Raw genomic sequence first — 23,717 nt, 5'->3', positions numbered from 1 at the left:
TTCTTTTTGTCTAAGGTTACTTCCCACCTTCAGAGGCCAAAAAAATTTATTTTTCTTTTATTTGACTACACAGAATTCAAACATTCAACCTAACATTTGCATAAAAACATTTTCTGAAATCTTTAAAAAACACCCGAGTTATTAAGAAAAACGTATTTTCATATAAAAGTTAGTAAATCAGGAAGGCGTCATAATCTGGGATGTGGGCGAATCCCCTGGGGATTTTTCGCGGCAGCCGCTTATGGTGAGGCTCGATTTTCATGTTATTTCCACATTTTGTTTACATCGTGCACTTTACAAAATTCACACGTGGAATCTCTTTGGAAAAATCTTTGCTCGTGGAAAAATCTTTGCTCGTGGAAAAATCTTTGCTCGTGGAAAAATCTTTGCTCGTGGAAAAATCTTTGCTCGTGGAAAAATCAAAAGTGGAAGGAAAAAAAAAAAAAACAAACAAACAAGAAAGAAAGTACCATTTTGTCAAGAAAAGAAAAGAAAATCTTTTGAGAAAGCGACTGGTACTAGCGGAGCTCCACGCTGGCATCCAGATTTCGAACAGAGAAGTCGCCGTCAAACCAAACATTGCTATACATGATGTTGAAAACGAGGTTTCCTTTTTTCTGTATGCAAGTACCAGCCAGTACAAAAATATTAACAATCTATATTTCCTCGAATCGTAATTTTGAAAGCTGTATGACGATTCGTTGTCTCGCTCCTCAGCACATTTTCCGGTTTTCCATTTTTGCCGTTGGTTTTTCCTTTGCTTTTGGCAACTTTGCTAATTATTGTATCGTCCTCCTCAACGCTCTTTAAGCCATCGAGATAACAAAATAAACGTGTCTGCGATGGGCTACTTTTCCCGGGAAATCTTGATCCATCGTAAATGACGCCGGCAGGTCCCTTTTCCTATTGGTTTGCGTTTTCAGGAGGCGAGATGATCTCCTGGCGTGGCGCTTGTTGTTTGCGAACCTTTATGAGCTAAAATCTCGCATTTGATTTTTAGAGGATTACAACCGCTTTGAGCGAATTTATAGGGTATATCGATTTGACCGATTTTCGTCAAATTTCGCTAAAACACAAAAGAAAGTGCGTATTTTGATATTTGAAATATTTGTCCCGTGGCGTCCATTTACGCAACACGCCTCGCATATTTTTAGCTACTCCAACTTTAGATTCCGATATCTAGACAACCAATCAGAATATCGAAGAAGCCCGACCTACTTTGGTTGATTGAAGCTTTGTGAATAAGACTGTGTAGCCATTTTGCTCGTGCTGCGGCATCCATTACCCGATAAATTCAATAGAAGAACCTTCGGTCGTATCACGCCTTACCGGCTCTTGACACTTCCTTAAAAGAAATGCCGCTCTTTCTTCTGATATATAGTTTGCTAGGATTTTAATGAAACTAGCGCGCGTACGAATTTTTTCCCGAAGGACATCCGCGAAGGTGGATGAAATCATGTTGTGACCTTTGCGGACCTCATAAGCCTTTCCCTCTGAAGGGCTCTGCCTGTCGGAAGACGAACACGCTTCGCCACGCCCCTAGCCTCTGAGGGGCTCCCTGTGTGGAGACAGACTCATTCACGGAAAATAGATAACCTTTGCCCGCACGGATTAGATAAGTGATCCCATGAAAGATACAAATTGACCAATGTTCTCAGTTCGAGACGGAGGATTATGTTAAGTAACGCTTTACTCTGAAGTGCACAAATAGTCTAGAAGTTATAAGTTGCCATGCTTAATGTGATTCGACCTTGGAGAAAATGTTTTTTGAATTTTAAGTTTCAATCAACAAAGGAGATGTTTACTCATATATCTCTACCGTCACTATGGACGAGTTTGTTCCTTTGGGTAACATCTTTTTGTTATTTAAAGAATCAAAGCATTAGTTTGACTGACAAAGTCATTGCAAAAAGTGCTTGTTTAGTTAATAATAATAATAGTAATAATAATAATACAATCATTTCTATTCTAAAACTCTAACACGTTTTACAATAAAATGTTTAAAAGCAGTAACTTAGTGAATAATAACTTCAAAAAATACCAGAGCAAAACTACAAATTAATTAGTTTCATTTGAAGATAATAGTTAGGTCAAGTTCAGCTGTTTATGCATCATATGAATTGCCTCTAAAAGGAAGGGGCAATGAGTTTCTTTCCTTGCATCGTTTCGATTCCCTTGTTTCGTTCCAGTAACATTGCAAACCAGTTGCATCAACCTCGCAGTGCTCAAATTGCTTCCAACACCTCGATAGAAGCGTCCATTGATACAAGTACGGAGTCTGGGTCGCTCTCTTCTCACAGCCAGGTAACTTTTTGCGACATTCCAAGTCAGATTCACCACATGGCCTGATCTGACATTGACGGCATCCGGCCTCATAGTACCCCCGAAGGTTTGCTTTTTTTCGTGGAGTCACTGTGTCCCAGTCCTCTCGCAGAAAGGAGAATTTCGTAAACAGCCTCCCGCCGTGCAGAATATCCCCAAACAAGAGGTACTCGACTCCCGTTCTGATCCCAAATGGTCCGGTTACTTTATCAGACGTGCTGTCGTCGGGGCTGTAAAGTTTCGTCTTGAATTCTGTTTCCAGCAAACCGAAGGCCTTACCTTGACGTCCGAGCGACAACCCTTTGAAAATTTCTTTAATGGTTATCTTGAAAACAAAATAGTTACCCTCTGTTTCAGGTCCCGAATCGATGTGGGCACGTATCACTGTAAAATAATAATAATGATAATAAAAATTAGATGATATCAATAATAATAATTAGATAATGAAAAAATACCGGTAACGTCAATAAACAATGGCATTTCCGACACTTGACACTTTCCTTTGTCTCTCTCTCTCTCTCCTTTTTTTTTTTTTCTCTAAGCCCATTGAAAAACGTGAAAACTTACACGCACAATCCGAAGTCAAATGTTTTTTCTTTTACCATCCTGGAACATGCACATAAATGTCCAAATTCAATCTAACCAGGACAGTTTCAAGTTGTGCTTTTTCTCAGTTGTGAATTTTTTGATCTACAACTCTAAGTTACAACTTGTTAAAAGCATTATGATTTCTAAGGATCTTCAAAAATTCTATAAACTCACCGAAATCCGCTTTACAAAAAGCTAGTTGGGGATGTTCCGACTGAATGATACCTCCATAACAAGATGCAATCAAACATAACATCACTATGAGACGCGGGTGAACTTCCATGGCTTCCAATTTCTGTTTTGACTTTCGCCTGTTGAAGTTCTTGAATCACCTTTGGCTGATTGAGAAAAGCGACGGTTCGTCTATATTTATATCCTGTGTAACTGGGAGTTGGGTGGGCGGATTCCGTGAGGAATTTAAAGTGGACACGAAAATATCATAACTCGAAATACAAATGTTGACTGTTACCCGACTTCCGCCGAACATTCTAGGTTGGGACAAGCCCTCCACTTGGATGGAGACAAATTACACCTTAAGCGACGCGCTCATACGGATTTCAGTGCCTCTTTACGGAAGTTATTCAAGCAATTTATTCAAGACGGATATCTTGATGAACACACATTGTTTTCTCGAGAGAAGGAAAGAAAAAACCAAGATGAATTCATCTGCTGTTATATGCTAAAGGCTTAGCTACTACGGCGAATGGAGTTACGAATTCACGAAGGTCAAGTTCACGGAAATGCCAGATATTTTTGTAAGTTTGATATTTTTAAACGTGTAAGCCAAAGGAAAAAAGATCGTTCTCCCCAGTGCTTTCGTTTGGCAGAAGTTTCTTAGGGTTTACGAAGTCACGCACGTGCCAAATGGTAAAATGAGTTAGAATTTCAGTAGGAAGTCACGTCCTTTCCCAACCACTTAAAGAAACAAAAAACGAAAAAGACCCAATTTCATTTGTAGAGAGGTTTTTTATAGAGAAACATTGAAACAGTCTTGTCATATATACATTTAGTTATACTCAGCTCTGAGTGTGTTAAGGGGTTTCTCTTGGTGTTTTGTCAACAAAACGTGCCATATACCCGCTTACTTTCCTACGTAAAAACAGTCTACGTCTTTGGACTCTAGGATTCTTTTACGAGCAGAATAAATTAAAGGTAAGCTAAGGCACGTTCGGATCGGAGCCAACTGGTATTCCGTGTTTTTGTTGATTTTTTTAAAGCTTATAAATAGGCTGTTATATAGGTTTTAAATTAAAGATTTGTCTGAAAGCTTTATGTTTTATTCACGTCCGCTTATTCCATATTTGACCACAATTCAGTTACAAGCAAGCCCCAATTATTTTTATTCTGAAACCCGTTTCCCGCCTACAACAACCACAAAAGCCACTTGAGGGTTGTCTGGCCCGTATTGAATTGCAAACAGACGGAATAACGCACTTCTCTTCAAGTAGAAAAGAGCTATTGGCGGTCAGCAAAACAAATAATTGACGTAGCTTTTGTAACTCGATAACACTAACTGTTGCCTCAGTAATAGAGATTCTCGTCTGAGGATGAATTACTATTTCATAGCACTTGAGGCTGTCAGACGAATCATTTTGGCTGCCACAAGTTTGCGAAATCCTTTAGGCGTAAACAAGAAAAAAAAAATCCCAATTCTAGTTCTTTATGAAATTAATATGCATATGGCACTTGTGTTAGTAACCAGCTGACCGCCAATCTATACAGAGACCGGGTCATGAAGTCTGGGTTCGAGACCTGGCCGAATCCATGCGCGAGACTTTTTACGCAAAGCGCCTCTCTCCACCCGTGTGTGTTAATGGGAGCCAAGGAACTGTTTCGGAAATGCTGGGGTGTAACCTTGCAATAAAATGGCATCCCCTTCATATTCTTAGTGGCTTCATGTTATAGAAACTGATTACCGGCTGGATGGGTCACTTTATTCTAACCCAGAATAAAACCCGGACCTTTAAATAAATATCCTTTCTTGACCCTAATTTCACACTCTTCGAGATTAAATAATGGCCAGTATATCAGTGTTTGGCTCCATTGAGAACAAACCCGTTTCAAAAGACGGCGATAGACCTCATTGCAAAGGAGGAGGGATTGAGGTTCCCGTGAGAATATTTTTTCTAAGTCAATAAGATACAAAACTAGAAATTCAGATTGCGAAAAAGTGCGAATCCGAGGAATGTAAACGAAATCTATCACCGTTATTTTCTCATGCTATCACTCAAAACTCATCCAATATGATGTCATGTATTGTTATATATCATCATTTTCATTATCATAATCAAGATTATTATCGTAAGCATTATCATGTCACAATGAGAGTGTCACGAGTACACACGGATTTCCCCACCCCACCCCTTTCAGAATAAGTGTCACGAGTACACACGGATTTCCCCACCCCACCCCTTTCAGAATGAGTGTCATGAGTACACACGGATTTCTCCACCCCACCCCTTTCAGAATGAGTGTCATGAGTACACACGGATTTCTCCACCCCACCCCCTTCATTCCCCATCTTCATAATTAATGCTACGAGAGGTTTCGCCTGAGTTCAGATGGAAGGAGTTAAGGTAAACGGGTAACCTTTTCCCACAAGAGTTGCTGTGATAAACGGATGAGACAAAACTCGATCAAAGATTTTAGCCCAAGAAATAGAAATGTTTTGTTTTATGGTCGTATTTCTATGCATTCGTGATATTTTACCCAATTGATAAGATATGAGTTTCCATATTTACTTTCCTTAAAGTTGTACACAGTTCCCTTGGCTGTCAATATCGATCATAAAAAAGAATCTTGAGAAGCATTCTTCGTCTTAAAAGCTTTAATTGATTTACTTTGATGTCTACAGCTCTCACAGATATCTATTTGATACAACTTAACATCATTCCTATGAAAGGTATATCTAAGTTTACATTGAACTGGCAATTTATAAGCACCGAATAATATCGTATTTTTATTTTATTTTTAAGTCTCATTTGAAGGTACAAGTTTTTTTCCCATCTGCTCATATTTCATGCCTCGACGCCTTGAAAGCTATTTATGGAAGAAGGATTGCTCTCCTCGCATTCTTTCGGTTCGTCTGTTTTCTTCCAGTAACACTGCTCACCAGTTGCATCCACTTCACAGTGCTCATACCAATGCCAGCAAAACGATTTCAAGAACTGCCAGGGGGCTAACTGATTTGCCTTCATCTCACATCCGGGCAACTTTTTCTGACATTCTAGGTCGGTTTCACCACACAGTTTCAACTGACATTGACGACATCCGGCTTCATAATACTGAAATTTTTCTCTCTCTTGTGGGATCACATTATTCCACTCCTTCCGCAATGAGGAGAATCTCGTATACATTCCTACACCTTTCAAAATTTCGCCGTGCAAAAGGTACTCAGCGCCTGCTCTGATCCCATAAGGGCCAGTCACTCTCTCTGTCGACATATTACCGGGAGTGTAAAGTTTGGTAGCGTTCAGGGCAGGTCCGCGTGACAATCCTCTGAAGACTTCCGTGATGTTTATGCTGAAAACTTCATAGTGACCTTCCGGATCTGTTTCAGGTCCCGACACAACATCGGCACGTATAACTGTGATGGAAAAGATAGTGTCGTGAAAACTTTGCAATATGTAGACCCTTTCGTTAAATAACAAATTACAGCATTGAACTTCGTCAGTTCAAAGGATATTTATTCCCAAAATCGCGGGCTCATAAGCAAATCAGCGTAGGTCGCACGCCTGTTTTTTTATTTTCAAAGCTAAGCGACATTATTACAGATGTTTGGTGCAAATTTAGGTTCGTAACTTTTAAACTTATTCAAATTTCATCTGCCTTGATCTACCACTTTCTTGTTATGGTATGCCACGCATAAGCTTCTTTGATTCCTTTTTCAGTTCTCCCGACAATTTGAAACTAATTTTTCATTGACCATTTAACGCTTAATTGGGTGAGACAATTCTGAAAGACAAATAAACTTGTGGCAGGAATCCCTGGTGTTGAGCTCCAAAACTTAAGCTTTCCTTCTTGAATCCTTATAAGTTGAATGATGAACTCAAATCCGTCATAGGACCCTTTTCAACCGGGCCGGCTGTCGATTGAATATTGCAACATAAAACAGGAGCCTGGGATCCCTATAAACCCTAAACTGACACATGGTCATTGCTACTTTAACAGAACCATGATCTCTTAAAATTTTCAATGAAGCGCAAAACTCACCAAAGTCTGCTTTACAAAAAACCTGCTGAGGATGCTCCAAAGGCTTTTGAATAAGGCCGGCATGACAGGACGCCAATAAGTATGAGACCACCAAGAGACATGCATGAACTTCCATGGCTCACAATTTCTGCTCTGACTCTCGTCCGCTGATGTTCAGTAAGAGTGTGGTTACTTCAGCTGATGAATCACGTCTGCCTGACAGAAACAAGTTAAGTCCGTCCTTATGTGATTCCTGTACCAACGGGAGTTGTGTGGGTGGGTTACAGAAGGATGTCAAACTTGTTACGTAAATACTTCTGATGATGCAATTGTTAACCGCTGTTTGACTTCCGGTGAAATTCCAGCTCGTGACAAATCATTCACGCGCACGCAGTCAGATTGAGTCTCTGGCAACACGTGTGTTAAGAGGTTTTTCCCTGACCTTTGGAAAGACAAAAATTTTAGGGATGTATTTCAAGCGCTATTGTTTATTTTTTTTAATCGTCAAATGGTGACCTTGAATTGTATTCACGAGAAAAAAAAATTAAAAATAGATTTAGTGGTCTTCTATTACGCACTTTAAGGGGCTTCGCTCTGGCAAAAGGCTAACGCTCGAAACGTCAGCTTTTAAACTCGGAGGCCAATCTACGTTATTCACCCAGTTGAAAATACTAACCCTGCTTACCTGAGTAAATTGACTTACGAAGTACCGAAAAAACAGTGACGCATATGCCAAATGTTTTAGTACAATTAACTTTTCAAACAGGAAGGCACGTTTTACGGGAAAACAAAACCGATCTCTGTTCTTATCGCTGTTTTGTCACACAATTAGGCACATGAAAAACGTTTTCCTGAATCAAGCATTTTTGAATAGGATGGCACGTTTCAGTCGCAAGGGAAACCCACTTGCATCTTCGCCATGATCGATGATTGTGGATTAATTGCTTCTCTCGCACTGTCTCTGAAAGGATTTCCTATCATTTGGGCAAGTGCTGGAAAACTCATGGCGCAATCTAGGTCGGTTTACAAGAAAATAAACAAAATTTCACATCACTTCATGGACTAAGTTTCATATACAATTTGATTTGGTTAATTTTGGTTTCGGTTAATTTGAAGTAGTTATTTGTAAGAAGAACACAATTGAATATAACTTTGGATTCTTTGACCCTCGGCCTACTCCCACTCTGCTGAAAAACACAAGCCTATACGTCCGGTACATTTAACTTTCTTCCAACGAGCAGAATTTATCCAAGTTAATCCGAGGGCACGTTCCGTTCAGAGTCAACTGGGAGTCTGTGTTTTTGTGTTTTATTTTTCTGGCGCTTGCTAATATGCTATTTTAGAAGCTTTAACAATAGTTTGGCTTAATTGTGGCTGTTTCACGAGCTGTCTTAAACCCTTTATCCCCATGAGTGACCAAGACAGAATTTCTCCCTACAATACGGATACAATATCAACCAGATAAGTGATGGGAATAAAGAATAATATCAATTTGGGGATAATTAGTTGATCTAATACTAAATTCTCTGAACTAAGATTATAAGAATTGCATGATTGACAGTAAGGAGAATTTCAAATTTGATCAGGGAATTAAATAGTTAACAGATGTTCTTAATCAAGTCTGCTAATTCCATATCTGACCGCAATTCAGCTCTAATTAAAAAATGTTATTTGAATTCTGCAACACGTACGCCTGTTCATCACCCCCTCATTTTAGAGCTATGTGGCCTAAATTACATAAACAGCTGGAACAACACACTGCTGTTGATGTACTATACCAATGATGAGCCAAAATAGTTTTTTTCAAGACCACTCCTAATAAAGAAAGAGACTTTCTTGTCTAAAAATGTATATACATTCCTGGCACTTGTCACATGCAGCGAAACGCACTAATTTTGCTGCTAGAGGTATAAGGAATTCTTTGCGTGAAAACACTCTGGAAACACGGGATTCTCTCTCGTCAGTCTTCTTATATCATAAATTTGTAATTTTAGGTTTACAAGATCATTTGCGTTAGAATATGTTTGTAAACTGACCGCCGATCTTTACTGATTTCCCTTCTCAAGTATTTAATTTGACACTCTTCCGAGACTCTTAAAAGCTATTGATGTGTTTATACAACAGTAAGCCTCTCTCTTAGGTATCCTTCTGTATTGCCATAAAAGCAAGATAATGCGAATTCCATCATGCTCACACGCTCAAGCTGAAAGTAATTGAAACACAGAAAGGAAGAAAGGTCACTTTTTTTTCAGCCTGTGCTGCCCAAATAGACGCCGAGTTTTCAATAGGTTCGAAGATCAGAATGGACGTGTGCGATTTGATGACATTTGAGTCACGGACACTCGTGCTTTCAGACATAGATCTGCTCAGCAAGACGTCTGCGGGATTGATTGATATGTGCGTAACAGCTATTATTTGGCAGGAAAACAAATCGTGGAAAGATGCGAATCTAATAAATCGAGAAGGAAGAGTCACTGTTTTTACATCATCACATCATTATGTAAGCTTATGCTGTAATTGAAGACCTGGAAATGAAAAAATGCTTTCGAAATAGTTTTCCTAAATAAGGTATTTCATTTTTCTTAAGCTTTCCGGGGAGTTTTAATTTCTTTATTGATGTATGAAAGGAAAACAAACAGGAGATCGTGTGATCCCATCTTTTCTTTACGAAACAAACAATAGGAACCACTTAGAGTGATAAGTCTCCAATAAGTATCCAGAAGACCACAAATAGATTGTAGTTCGGCAAATCCATATCCTAGGTATGTAAACATTCCGAGTGCTTTACCTAAAATCTCCAAAGCAGAACGAATTTCTATGACATTTCCGCTATATGTCGTAAAAAAGAAACAAGGCAGGCTCGCATCATTGTTTAGATAGTCTTTAACTCCAACAATACTCTGTAATGTTCATTTCTCAACTTAAACAACGTCTGTCTATCCCAGCTAAAACCCACACATAAACCATCATACTCCAAGATTACCAATCAAAAGGTTTACCTGATATCGATGAGATTAGTTGTTTGATACTAACTCAACGAGCAAGGCGCAAATTTCGAAACCAGAGAGCGGCAGAAACCTCCTAGTTGAAATCACCCAAAACATGTTAAGTGAAATAACCGTTAAACGCCAGTCCTCGCAGATTTTGACCTGTATTTTTGGTAACGATTTTCAAAGGCTTTAAAGAAAACAGATCAGTCAACTCAGATGGAAAGATCAAACGAACAAACAACACGACAACGTTACGAGAAGGTGTAAGAAATTTTATACAATTTATTAATGCAAATAGTGAAGTCTACTTTATATACAACTATTTAGTAGCAATTTACGCAATAAAGAAGGTACAAGTTTTCAACTTGGTTAATAAAACTAGACCTTGACAATTCACTGGCCTAATTTTTAAATTTTGCACACAACAACAGTTAAAAAAATACGATTCTAGCACTTCAGTACGAACAGAAATTATGAATCGCGATACAAATTACGGCCATTGGTCTTGAAACTGGTTATGGACTCTAATTTCTCCATCATAACAGTCCTCGGCGTATTTTACCCTAACACCATATTCCTGCCTTGGCGTGATATCACCCCACTCCAGACGGATATCGCAAAATTCGGAACTTAACTTGTTGTTGTCTAGTCTGCCTGACAGGAGATACTCCTGACCTTCGCGGAGCAGGAAGCTGCATGAAATAAACCGAGGAGGGGTGTGCAGCTCAACTGTATACACTGGGCTCTCGCCTCTGATAGATGGCGTGAATCCTGCCAGCTGATTAAGTTGTTCTTTACCCTTGAAAACTTCAACAATTTTCAGATTGTAGACTTGAGAAGAAGAATAAAGGCTGAATGTGTCATTATCAGACTGGACATGGATGGCATTTGTAGCGTTGGAAGTAACCTTGGCTTTCATGACTGTTTAAAAAAATTGAAAGAAATCATATTCCTGAATTTTGAAAAGAACATGAGCTCTTAAACTTAAACACGAGGGTGGCTAGTGCATATTGTGGAACAAATGCAAAAAAAAAATATTAGTGATAATTAATTAGTGATATAGATGATAATAACAAACAAGCTTATATCTTTATTTCAAGGGCTAAAATCTATTTACAATGGAATCTATAATTCTATATTTTTTACATATGTCGATAACAATAAAATTTTAAATATAAATACATTACTAATGTGTTTGCTAAGAGGAAAAAAACAAAACATAAAATATATTGAAAAATCTCTTACGCCTTTCTTTGAATTGTGACCAAGAACTTCACCCAACCAAAATTGAACTAATATAGTAGCCATGTTTTTGCACTGCAATTGCTTACCGATGGCAGCGGCACAAAAGTCTTTTCGCAGTCCTCTAAACCGGCACATACAGCTCTGGCTGGCAGTTATAAAGCTGAAACAAAATATAAAACCGATAGAGATTGCAAATGACATGTTTTGTCCTTGTATCCGTCCAGGGATTCCCTACAGGTCTTACACAGGACTCTTCTTCGCTTAGTTCCTTCGGCTTTGCTTGTTTCTGGACTACGCTGTCTCTATTTATACACTTACTGTGGATGTCAATAAATCGTTTCGCTCCATCAAAGCGGAAGAAGAGGTCATGTTTACTCCAGCAGTTAGAAAGACATCCACTTCCGCCTCCTATAATCTTCCAATTAAATTAATTAAATCTTTATTAAAATAACAGACATTGCCCCAGTTTTCAGCTGGTGCAATTATTGTCATTCGTAAGAATTTTAACAAATGAAAGAAAACGGCACGATATTAAATTTTTTTTCTGTTCGCCATTTCCAGTAAACAGAAAAAATTGATGAGTTATTGCAACATTGAATATCACTTAGTCTACGATTTCGACGTAAACACGGATAACTGCTAAACGACTTCCTGTCCTACTTTTCCCCGTAATTTAAAAATAACTTCGGTTCAAAATACGTCAACTCGCAAACTTCCGTTTCATAATGACCAATTCTATAACCCTGTACGCACTGTTAGCCTGTCCTACGCCTATGAGCTGTGAGCACGTTCAGATTGGATAATACTTGGAACACATTACACCGCGGCACGACCATTGGAGCTTGAGAAACATCTAGATCTCAGTATAAACACGTACTGTGGTCCTCTGGGAAAAGTTGGGACGATTGCCATCGGTCGAGGTAAAGCGGTTGAATGTTTATTTTGCCTGTTATGGACCTGGGCTTTGTTTCACAATTGCTAAGCTATCAGTATCTAGCAATAAAATTTTTAATAGCCATATCTCTCAGTGATCAGGTATAGTTTTTGCTCGTCCGCTGTCCGATTTTGGCAAAAGCATTTCAATCTATTACCGTCCCCTTAACTAACAACCAGTGACTGGGCGTGGACTGGGTCAAAGTCTTATGACGTCAGCGGTGAGGTAAATATCTCGTTTGAATTCGCCTGAAAATAAATGTAAACAATATCGCTTAGCTCACCTGCAAGGGGACGGACCAAGGAGCCGGAAAAAGATGGTATAAGCACAAGTTTAAAAGACCAAAATTCGATATTTTTTTCATAAATCGCCGCGTCGAAGGAAAAGATGTTTTTATTATCTTCTTTCGCTGTCTTGATTTGTCGTTAATTGGGTTTACAGCGAACCAGTCTCTCACAATGAGTTCTTATATGAAAGTTGAAGGTAGTTCTGCAAAGTGGAAAATAACTTAAAACATAGATGGAATTGTGAACCTCTTTCTTTTTTTATGACGGTCGCTCGAGCAGGAGTCAATTCAGCCTACTCAAAAAATGATGTGGACCAGAGTATCAACGACGTTGGTAGGTATGTGCAATGTTCAAATACGAAAAAAAAAAAAGAAATATGAAAAATTTTTTTCGGTATGTACTTTGGAAAGTTTATCCATATCATTCTGCAATAAGGCAAACGGACACCACTGTCAAAAATCGGACACTCAGTGGTAAATAGCTGTTATTTTATTATGAAAATCTTTTCTTTGAAAACCGTATGCAACCCTTTCGATATTTTATATATTTAAGCTGTGAAAAAATTAAACGCAAGGGGACCTTTACCTATTGCGGCCATTTTTTTTATTGTGTCATGCCATTTGTCGTCTCGGTCTTTTAAATTTAGCGCCCTTGCACCCGTAAATATCCCGGATGTGTCACACAATTCTGCGCGATGTAGTGTTCAAAATCAGATACTGGTGTCTAAAATCGGACACGAAAGTCCAAACTTGCACGCTAGTGTCCTATTTTAGACATTGTTCGATTTTTAAACATGAGTGATCGATTTTAGACACTAGTGTTGGATCTTAAACGCTTGTGTCCGGCTTTGGTCCTTAGATTTTACACTGGTGTCTGTTGAATATTAACAGGAGAATTTTTAATCAATTGAAAACCTCATGACGGAAAAATTATTCGTGTACATAGGTGCCTCCTCAATGAAGATAGCCCGCTAGAACAATTCCACATTAGGCCCGGGATTACAGTTTGTACCCCTCACATAACCACAACAGTGGGGCTCCATGCGAACTTGTGCAGCTTTAGCCTGCATGCTGAGTCTGTGTAGTGTTTTGAACTGAACAGGTCCAGTAGAATAATTAGTTTGCAAGCAGACCGACGAAACCTGGGACGCAGTTAAGATTTTTCAAAGGAGTGGTCCGTTGACGAATTTTTGACAACGTTGTGTGGTGTCAGCGGGATCGCATTCACGGGATGAGAGAGCAACGGAAATGGATTATCTCGCCTTGGTAAAGATTTACAGCACGCAGATTTTTCAGATCCGCTGTTTAAACAATCTTGATTATTAGTTTTCTATGTTGTTGACTCAGAAAGAAAAGTCTTCCTACATGCACGTGACGGTGTTATATAGTTATGGATTGTTTCCGTCAATATTACTTTATCTACTTGAATATTTGGGTCATGTATCAACAGAGGTTTTTATTGATCTTTTTCGCTTTGCTGTAAGTAGCTTTCATCTGGTCCTACATAGAAGAAGTATTTCCTGAGTTCATGGTTGCGAAAGCGAAAAAAATGTTCGAAATTTCATGTGGAAAAGTAAGAGTTTATTTTTAAGACTGAGCGATGAAAATGTTGAAATTTCGAGTCTCAGTTTTGAGTTCTTTCTCATCCTTTCTAAAGATGGATGTTGTTTGTTCAAGTTGAACGATGAAAGATTACGCTGAATGACGGAAACTAAATATTGGAAGCAAAAATAAAGGTTGAGAGCTAAAATTAAGCACGTCGGGGGCTCAAGATTATTTTAGGCAAGGACCGAACGCAATAGAAACGTGTCGAGTGTAATTCATTGTTTCATGGGAGACTGTCGGAAGTCAAGAAGGGGACTGAATCCGTGACTGCTGGTGGAGAAACTATAATGGGTCTCTCAAAGAAATTATCGTATTTACCCGCTCTAATGTCAAGCGTTCAACATTTTAGTGTCGTTACATGAGTTTCTTGTTATTTTCCAATGAATGTATCTCTAAATGAATGATAATATTGGGTAGTAAACAAGTTATATTAATTATTTCTGCTAAACATGTCAACTTAATGTATTAATCAGTCTTCATTGTCTAAAATTTTTTATTGTTCAAATCGGCACAGCATGTAACTAACCTAAATCCAAGCAAAAATTGGATTCCTCTCAAACAATAGTTCGAAAGTTAAAAATGACTTCCAAAACCAACGTATTTCATTTTTGATCTGTGCTATTTGCAACACAATTTCATATTCAAACCTTTCTTGTCTAGAGAGGAAGTTTAAGTTTATCTTCAGTGGCGAGACAAGATCAAAACGTTTTAGTCTGATACTTTACCACACGTCCTTTATAGTTATTTATTTTCTTTGATTTGCGATATGATATCTGCTATGACATCACACTTTCCTGCGTTAATGAACCCGTGGGCCTATGAGTTGTAGGATTCGATATTGTATTGTACACTAGAGGCATCGTTTATTTGTATGAAACAAATCAGGGAAGGTGCATTTACAGACTTTGTCCTTGGTAAGTTCTGAAGTTTTTATCCTCGTTCATAAGTGAGTTTTCCTTAAAATAAATCAAACAGCAACAACTCGAGAACAGCTTTCGACAGTAAAGGGTTTTATTTTGAAGTGTTTCGACTACTTTCCGCTTCCAAAAGCATACGTCGGCACGAGCGTAATTAGCTCATGCGATTTTCTGAAAATGGACAAAAATTGTTCTGAATTCAGTCATAAGTAAGCCGGTAGCGATGTTCATTTTCAAGTTCATTCCACTAAGCTACCTTTTCAAGCACCTGTAAAACAAATAATATTGTTTTTTCTACTCAAAAGGGATTCGACAATATTCTGATTGCAATTTTTTTCGGAAAGCCATCTCAAAATATTTCATGTGTCTCGATATGTATCAAGCGTTTTTCGTTCTTTTTTCAAGTAATGTACTCTTTATAACACTGAATTATTTAATTTTTATTTTATCACCTTTTGAGGTATTTAATCTTTGATCTTTAAATTCAGAATCTTCGACAAAAATAGTTCTCTATTTTCCATCGTATTGAAGTCTATTTTGTTAAAAAAAAGGGGCTACATCCGTGCGTAATCTTTTTTAAAGCAAGTTCTAAAAAACTCTTGAAATTTACCGGCCACAGGATATGATCTTTTATCTCATCATTAGCATTTTCCATCTTTCCTTAGGAAGAAAACAGGAAGTTGGAATAAATATTAGACCAGACCAGCTCAAATTTCTTAAAAAATTATCACTGCTGAAAAACCGGATAAGCCTCGAATAGCGTCATTAGTTCTTGAACTCTGCGACTTATTTTCTTATATTTAAAAATCTTACTTTGTTTTTAGAAAAAGCAGGCCACATTGACTTCCATAATGCCGTTTTCTTTGAATGACAATTCGATGCCTGATTTGAGGAAAAAAAATTTCAATCACAGGACACTTACGTCAGTTTATGAACAACAACAAAAAAAAAACGAGAACGAACCTATTAAATGAGAGGAAAGTTTTCGGTGATACTGAAGAGTCAATTTGAAAAATGCAGTATTGTCAGATCTGGGTAATTTATACGCACAATGGTATAACGGGTAATGGCTTTGAGATTTTTCTCAACAGTTGATTTATAGTGATCTCAACGTTGTTTTTTTCAGCTTATTTCTCGGCGTGTGACGCTTACCCATAAGTTCACTTTCTTTCCGATAAACGACAATTGATAAACGACAAAAATGACCATTTTGACGAAGCTTGTTCTCTTTATCGAAAGTGTAGCTTACTTTCCATGAACACAACAGCATTAATTTATGTCTCAACCTTACGACTCTTCACCTGTATTTTTCTTGTTTTTTTCTTTTTTACTTTGTTCTAAGGATCTGTCGTCATTGTAGTATATACCCTGAACATCATCACTGTCAAGATGTATAGAGCCCATTTCTTTTCTAAACCATCAAAAACTTGAAAAATGAATGATCTTAATCGATGGTTAAGTGATTATCAGATAAATTGGTATGTGTCTTAATACGCTCGTGATCTGAATACAAATAAGTTCATTACTACTACTGCAAGATCACTTAAGCGACGATTGCATAAGAGCTGTCAAAATCCATGAGTTGTTAAGTGAAAATACACTTTTCTGACAAACAGACGAAAGCAGCGAACTATGAATATTTTACTTATTTGCCGCAGTCTTGGATTCATCCTCCCTGACGGAAATGAAAGGGTGACCGTTTGTGAGACAAAACACTTTTATAGAAGTATGTTACTGCTTTTTTTCACTCTTTTGAGAAAATAGTTTGGCTTTTATGATTGGATTCTCTTCACAGATTTCAGCTTTCATTCAACTCCTGTATTTTAGCTTGATTGTTAAATTTTTTTTGGGAGGGTTGGGGGGGAGGGGGGGGGGGGAAATAAGAAACAGAGACAGGAAAAAGCAATTATGGAGCAGGTAAAAAATTAATAGGCCTAATAGGTTTTTTTACCATAGCGCTCGGCCTCGGCTGAGCGTTATGGTAAACTGTTTGATCGGCTTGGACAAGAGCCCTGCTGGCTATTATTAGATCTCGGTATACATATGCAAATTATCATCAATTAGCGTTTTAAAAATTAAAACTTACATGTAAAAAAAAGGAATTTACTTTTGTAGCACGTTTTGGTGATGAGACATTTACGAAAGCAAAACTCATCCTACGCAGTTTACCCTTTTGCAGCGGATCCCTTTGCGTGATCAAGTTTTTTTGTTTTTAAAACAGCAGTGCACCTGAAACATTAATCACTTCCACTTGCAAGGATTTCAACGGTAGCAGACGAAAACAAAAGCGATTTTACGGTTCCAGAAAATCTCTGGATGGGCTTAAAAATTTCAGGTATTCAAGAAATATTGTAAGGTATATATTGCGAATTATGTTTCAGCTAAAATAAGAAGGATAATTGAATATCACGATGAAGCGAGGATTTTATTTCAACGTGCATGTAGCATATCAACATGGCAAAGAAATGAAACGGCTTTTGCACTCTTTATTACTGTCTTAGTTCGAGAAGCAAAATAATGTAGAAACAAAGAAACTGAAAAATTGTTTGTATCTGCTCGTTTTGTTGTGCAAATATGAATGTTTTCTTTTATATTAAATATTCGGTTTTATTGCTTGAGACGGATTGAACACGCAGAGCCTTTGTGCAAAGTTGATAGTTTTAAACAGTCTGGCCATGGCTGAGGAGCTTAGATAAAGCTCACGAAAATCACAAATTTTAGGTAAGTTCGACAGTAGATTGAAATAGATTTATCTTTTAAAGAGTACTGTTCAAAATCGAAATTATTCAAAATGATCTTTTGCGACTGACCGCTCTGATATTTTTTCCTCATTCCCTATACACATCGGAGAAGGCTAAAATTTTATTTACTTATACAAAAGAACATGGTTTGGGTTTTTTCGAGTTCCATCTCTGGATATTCTTCAGTTTAAACTAGGCGCATCGGAGATGAAACTTCACTAATGTTCTCTCATGTAGACAGTTTTTCGCGGTACGGGAAACATTATACAGTACTTTGGGCGACAGTCGGTGTTGATTTTCATCACGAGGATTACAACGACTCACTGAAGAAGAGGAAGAATAATAATCGACTGTGTACTTTGCGTTGTAAATTTTGGCAAATCTTGTGGGGTTCGCTGCACTGACTACATCAAACTGAAACAAGGTGCGCAGCTTTTTTTTCGCAATTGTATCTCGTTCTCTTTACATATTGATTGGAAATTTTTTTTATAAAGATGACTGCATGACGTCGAATGAAAGAGCGAAGAGTGAATTCGTGTTTCAAAGGGTCCTTAGATCGCCATGGCGTAGCTGTTGACGTTAGCCGTCAACGTCCCTGAAAATTGAAAATGTAGCGTAAATGCTGATCCGATCCTTAGACCCTGGAATAATTTTCTTCTTTCCTCGGATAGTTTCTGAAATGAGGGATTTACGGTCACTTAGTCTTTAGTTCCATGGTCTTTTCATTCGAGGTCAGTTCCTTCCAAATTTCGGTCAGATCGTTTCGATATACAGTCACCTCGTTCCACTACGAAGTGATATCGTTCCAATTCTAATATTACGAACTTTCTTGCTAGAATTCGAAGAGGGATTTTCTTTTAACACTCATCAGAGAATCGGAGTGTTGTAATTGCCTACTCGTGCATTATATTAATCATCATGTGAATATGAGAGCGAACTTCATTACTTGAGCAGTAGTGAAAATAAGGCCTGAAAAAAAAACCAAAAACAGAAAAATTCAGGCCTGCAATAAACCCGTGAAGTGATGAATAAATAACTGAAAATCAAGAAGCGTTCATAAAGATCGCTTTCATAATCACGTCTTTATCTGTAGTATTTATTCAGGTGTATTTGAAACCAAAGAACTCAGCTCCCAGTTGGCTTGTTAGCTCAGTTGGTAGAAAACTGCACCGGTATCACCGGGGTTCGAATCCCAGACAGACCTGAATTTTTTTTTTTTTTTTCAGGCCTTATTTTCACTGTTGCTCAAGTACTGCTCATTACTGCGAAGATCGCTTTCATACTCACGTCTTTATCCGCATTATACATAAATGTTTTTCATATATTCACAGTTATTTAATGATCATCGTATTCATCTACACGCAGCTGTAACGTGTTTTCGGACCTGTGCTTGTCCGATGTTGTGTGGAGTTGAAATGCTGAACTATCTATAAAGGTCTTACGTAATTTTTTTACATAAAGCTCCTTGTAATGTCATAATTCGGAAAATTTCTGTGTCCGACTCTCTTAGATCGTTTTTGGCGAATGAAACTTTTTTGTGGTAAGATGAGACTTCGCAGTGGAACAATGTGACGTAGTTTTGAAGTGAAGTGTCTTGGAACGAAGTGGCCGAAAGGAGAATGGGTATTAGGGAATGAGAAATGATGAATGGGGAATCAGGGATAGATAAGGAAATCGGGAATGGAAAACCAGGAACGGAAAATGGGCACAGCGGACAGGGAACGGAAAAAGTAGAACCGGAAAATAAGGATCGGAAAATAGAAAACGGAAAGTAGGGAACTGGGAATGGGAAAATTCCGCATTAAGTAACATCTCCTTAGATATGCTTCTTCAGAAATGTCAGATAAGAATTCATTTCTGGCAAAGTCGCATATAATTCCAGCAGTAGTTTCTAGGCTTCTATTTTGGCGTAGTTAACTCTTGCTCAAGGACGCATCCAAAGTCGTTATCCACGACTCGATAGTGGTGGAGAAGTGAAAAAACGGGGGAGGTTTTGGGTCGGGTCTCGATCCAAACCTCTGTCGCTATCACTCCTCCGTTACCATTGTACCGTTTATAAAATCGCTCCCTTTCACCGACCAAGCGCCTGGAACAGGCTGATAGATGACATCATTTCCTCATCTTAAATGTTAGTTTTTTACCTCAAAATGCGGATCTTACGATATGATAATCAGACACTCGGTCGAATTTAAATTTAACCGTACATTAAGGATAGAGAGAAAAAAGTATTCTGTGGGTACAAATAGGACTGTGTGTTTTTTTAAATTAATCAGCTTGGGCTCTTAGTATCTATGGTTTTTTTTCTGGCAATAGAAACTCAATCATTATGTTACGGTGTAAGTAAAACTCAGAAAAATAGAGCCTGTGCCAGTCTCATTAACTCAGAAAAGGAAAATTGAAAAAGGTTTTTTCCTCATGAGTCAAGTGTCATATCAGTGTTATTAATGATGGAAGGTGAGTTGGCACAAAATGAGAAGTGACAGAATATAGAAGGCAATATTAATTTCCCGCGATAAGCATATTTCACATGACAGCAAGATGATTGAAAAATTAAAATTTTTAATTACCAGTGTTTTTCAAGTGCAAGATAGTTGTATCTTCTTTTTATATTAGCTGGGAGGGAGAGGTCAAACTACACGAAGCTTTACTACTTAATACCTTCTGTATAATGATAGACAAGTGTATAGCAGATGTTTTTGTAGCTATTGAGGAGAATGCACGCTAGATAAGATAGATAGGAACTATAATTTTTAGTTACATTACTAATTCTTGGTTGGTAACTTTGATCAGGATCTGATATTCATATTTTTCCATGTTGATGTCGAGTTATTATAACTAAATTGGAAAAGAATACGGGTTACTATATTAACTAACCTTTAAAACACAAACAAATATGAAAAATTTTTAATAGAATGTCCAACAACAGAAGGAAATTATCAGTCAAAGTAAGTCAACGTTCAAATAGTCAAATTTTCACACACCCGAAATAATATTGCATTGCGTTTTAATTAAAATGTGAGACGCACATGCCACCCACTTTGTTTGGCCTCCATAATTTCAAAGACAGTGCAATAAATAGCACCACTTAATATTTTACGATTCTATTTCAAGATACAGCCTCCACTGTCTGAGCAACATCGATACACTATTAAACCTCACCGGATGAATAGAATGTCTCGTCAGCTGAATGTTACCGAGCAGGCCAACTTGACAAACCTGAAGTAAGAACTTTTTTTCGAGTATAGCCCTATTCTCGTTATTTTTCATCTTTTTAAGTGTGATTTTTGCATCAGTGTTATGAGACGGCAAGCAGTTTGCCTCGCAGTTCTGGCTGCGCTATCTGAATGACTAAAAACAGCCGTTTTAACATCGGTCCTTGGTATTTGCTCCAAATTAAAGAAACTTCTTTGCGGTTTTGTTCACGAAACAACGGTTTACTGTTTTCGTTTTTCGCTTGTCCAGCCTAAAGGTCTCGTTATCCCGGTCCCCTGTTTAACTGAATCGCAGCCTCGGCGATTTTCCGATCCATAGCTTTTTTTTTCAATAGTTGTCTGATGAAAATTTTTGGGCCTAATTTGCGGTTCCTGATGAGACCCTAGGGTTTTTATTTCTGGCGACCATCATCGATCGATTGAGCTTCATGCTAATTTAGCTTTGTTTTTGTTTGACGCGTTTCAGCCATCCTTTAAAAATGGGTTTCGTTTTAAGTGACATATAATTAAGACTGGTTTAATTAATTTCCTACACAAGCCCGGGCCACCTGTCTCAAAGAACTAACCAAATTTTGCCTTTCTGTTTGGGTTCAGGATAATAGACAACTCAGGAAAACCTCAATGGTTTACTGTCCTGGGCTGGCTTCTGACTGCCCTCGCTTTCACAGGCAATATCTTCATCATCATTTTAATTGCTTCGAAAACACGCCTTCAGCGCATTACCAATTGGTTTCTTTTGTCTTTGTCCGTGGCAGATCTTGGAGTAAGCTTGAGTTTGTATCCTGGTTTATACTTCTGTTTACCTAACGTTGAGAACGGGTGCCATCACATTTTGCTTGCCATCTTTCAGTGGGTATTCTTGTACGCATCTGTGACCAATCTATGCGTGTTGACATTGGACCGCTACATGGCGATAGTCAAACCCTTTGTTTATGCCAGTTTCATGTCAAAAAACTGTGTTTTGGCGTTCATCAGCATGGCCTGGATTCTACCGTTCGTGGCCGGTTTTGTACCTTTAACTCTTATACAAACGAAAGACGGTATAAGGTACTTCACCTTTGTAGCGGCGATCGTTTTTGAGCTCATTCCCTGGGTAAGCTTGCTGCTAACCACGATACAGTTGCTTTTTATCGCCAGAAAACATGTCCGCGAGCGGTCTGCAGTTGTGAAACAGCTACGCTACAATGACTCCACCACAACAGGAACTGAAAACACGCCGCCCTTGCGCCAAGGAAACAGGGCTCGAAACTCCATCGCTTTCATCGTTTTTGTGGTAACATTTTACATTCTCTGTTACTCCCTAACTGCTGTTAAGGGCGTGTGCCATTTTTTGCCGTTTTGTCCAACTCCTTCAAAAAACGTGGAACAGGCGCAACAATTACTGCTGATTGCAAACTCTGCGTTCAACCCTCTCGTTTATGGATTACTCAAACAGGACATTAAGCGGGAAATAAGCAAGCTTGCACACTGTGGTTGCTTCAAAAGACAGCTCTCTTCATTTCAAATGGAACAGAGATGCTGATAACTTCAGAAATACAATGCACAGGCGCAAGAAGATCTGAAATTTTCCAAGAAACAAATCGAAGAGCTTCCTTCTTCATTTCAACCTCGCCCGAACATTTTAAAACCTTTCGGACAAAAGAAAAGGAACTCAAAATGACGGAACCATACGGAACTCAATGTAAAGAACAGATCAGTCTCAAAAATTAATGATTTATTTATTCTGGTCTATTTCCCTTAATTTATGTAAGTAATTATTGTACAGTGGTAAAACTTTCGCCAATCTTTGATAATAACGAAAAAATATATGTAACTGATTTCAATCAATTTTTCCATCGTAATTGTAAATGTTGTAATATTGTAGAAGTATATTATAGAATATTTAAATAATCTTTGAATACTTAACCTTGTTTGAAAACATATCAGTGAAGCCTTTTAGTTTTAACTAGACTTGTCACTCAAGCAGCTTTCCTTATTTCATGGTTGGGAATATCTGTGTGTGAAGACTGTAGAATTAAATGAACTGAAAACAATGCAGATGCTCAAATTTTCCCTGCTAATTGCAATGCTACCCTATCTTGGTAAATAACACATATATATGTTGAACATCTTATCAGGATGAATGAAGGCGGAGTTCGAAAGTTTATTTTGATTTTTCTAAACCTAAAAGCGTTCTGCAACAACAGGAAACAAAACTTTTACTTTGATAGAGAGAAATCCCTTCCTTTTCAGTTATTTCCTGAAAAACTGACATTTCCGTCTGAGGATCACAAGCAGCAGAGTGCTTCATTATACACTTAGTCATGCTGCTCAATTCGGATCTTCTATCGACTGTATATGTTATTATCTTCCTCCGTTTTTCAGCGAAAGTTATTTGGCTGAACTATGTAAAGCAGGGCGTGAAATTGCGCCTAATGCAGGCGCCAATGCGACTAAATTTTTCACTTTGGCGACCAAATCCTGAAAATTAGTCGCCAAATTGGCGACTAGAATGCTTCATCATATCCTTAGAAAGATAAAGCCGCTGCAAACTTCCCCGTTAAGTTTGTTTCCAAAACACGCAGCACATACATCTAAATCGATGACTAGACGCCATCTTGGATTTAGGTGAGCTTGAACGTTGTGTATTATCCATCATAGAGTCCAATTTGTAGCACGTTAAAGATCTTTTTCCTAACTTAATTTT

General features: G+C 38.0%; 4 protein-coding genes across 4 annotated transcripts; 1 reads left to right on the top strand and 3 right to left on the bottom strand.

Annotated features, from left to right (window-relative positions):
- Positions 1-1,983: 1,983 nt before the first annotated feature.
- On the bottom strand, positions 1,984-3,254 carry LOC113675085 (metalloproteinase inhibitor 1). Its single transcript, XM_027191619.2, has 2 exons — positions 3,085-3,254; positions 1,984-2,706 (listed from the first exon to the last, which is right to left on the bottom strand). The coding sequence occupies exons 1-2, from the start codon at positions 3,191-3,193 to the stop codon at positions 2,105-2,107; spliced, it is 711 nt and encodes a 236-aa protein (XP_027047420.2). The 5' UTR covers positions 3,194-3,254; the 3' UTR covers positions 1,984-2,104.
- A 2,299-nt stretch (positions 3,255-5,553) lies between these two features.
- Positions 5,554-7,319, bottom strand: LOC113675079 (metalloproteinase inhibitor 1). The gene is made up of 2 exons (XM_027191611.2): positions 7,123-7,319; positions 5,554-6,496 (listed from the first exon to the last, which is right to left on the bottom strand). The coding sequence occupies exons 1-2, from the start codon at positions 7,235-7,237 to the stop codon at positions 5,928-5,930; spliced, it is 684 nt and encodes a 227-aa protein (XP_027047412.2). The 5' UTR covers positions 7,238-7,319; the 3' UTR covers positions 5,554-5,927.
- A 3,027-nt stretch (positions 7,320-10,346) lies between these two features.
- LOC113675075 (metalloproteinase inhibitor 2) lies at positions 10,347-12,412 on the bottom strand. The gene is made up of 2 exons (XM_027191608.2): positions 11,423-12,412; positions 10,347-11,012 (listed from the first exon to the last, which is right to left on the bottom strand). Exons 1-2 carry the CDS (start codon positions 11,535-11,537, stop codon positions 10,582-10,584), a joined length of 546 nt encoding a protein of 181 aa, XP_027047409.2. The 5' UTR covers positions 11,538-12,412; the 3' UTR covers positions 10,347-10,581.
- On the top strand, positions 11,536-23,064 carry LOC113675082 (adenosine receptor A2b). Its single transcript, XM_089192452.1, has 5 exons — positions 11,536-11,548; positions 12,122-12,256; positions 12,837-12,894; positions 17,300-17,413; positions 21,626-23,064. The coding sequence occupies exons 1-5, from the start codon at positions 11,536-11,538 to the stop codon at positions 22,551-22,553; spliced, it is 1,248 nt and encodes a 415-aa protein (XP_089048578.1). The 3' UTR covers positions 22,554-23,064.
- The last annotated feature ends 653 nt before the right edge of the window (positions 23,065-23,717 follow it).

Source organism: Pocillopora damicornis, chromosome 13, assembly GCF_964200805.1.
Source record: "Pocillopora damicornis chromosome 13, jaPocDami1.2, whole genome shotgun sequence".
Classification (NCBI taxonomy): domain Eukaryota; kingdom Metazoa; phylum Cnidaria; class Anthozoa; order Scleractinia; family Pocilloporidae; genus Pocillopora; species Pocillopora damicornis.
Note: the sequence above shows the minus strand (reverse complement) of the source record. Positions and strands in the feature narration are given on the sequence as shown.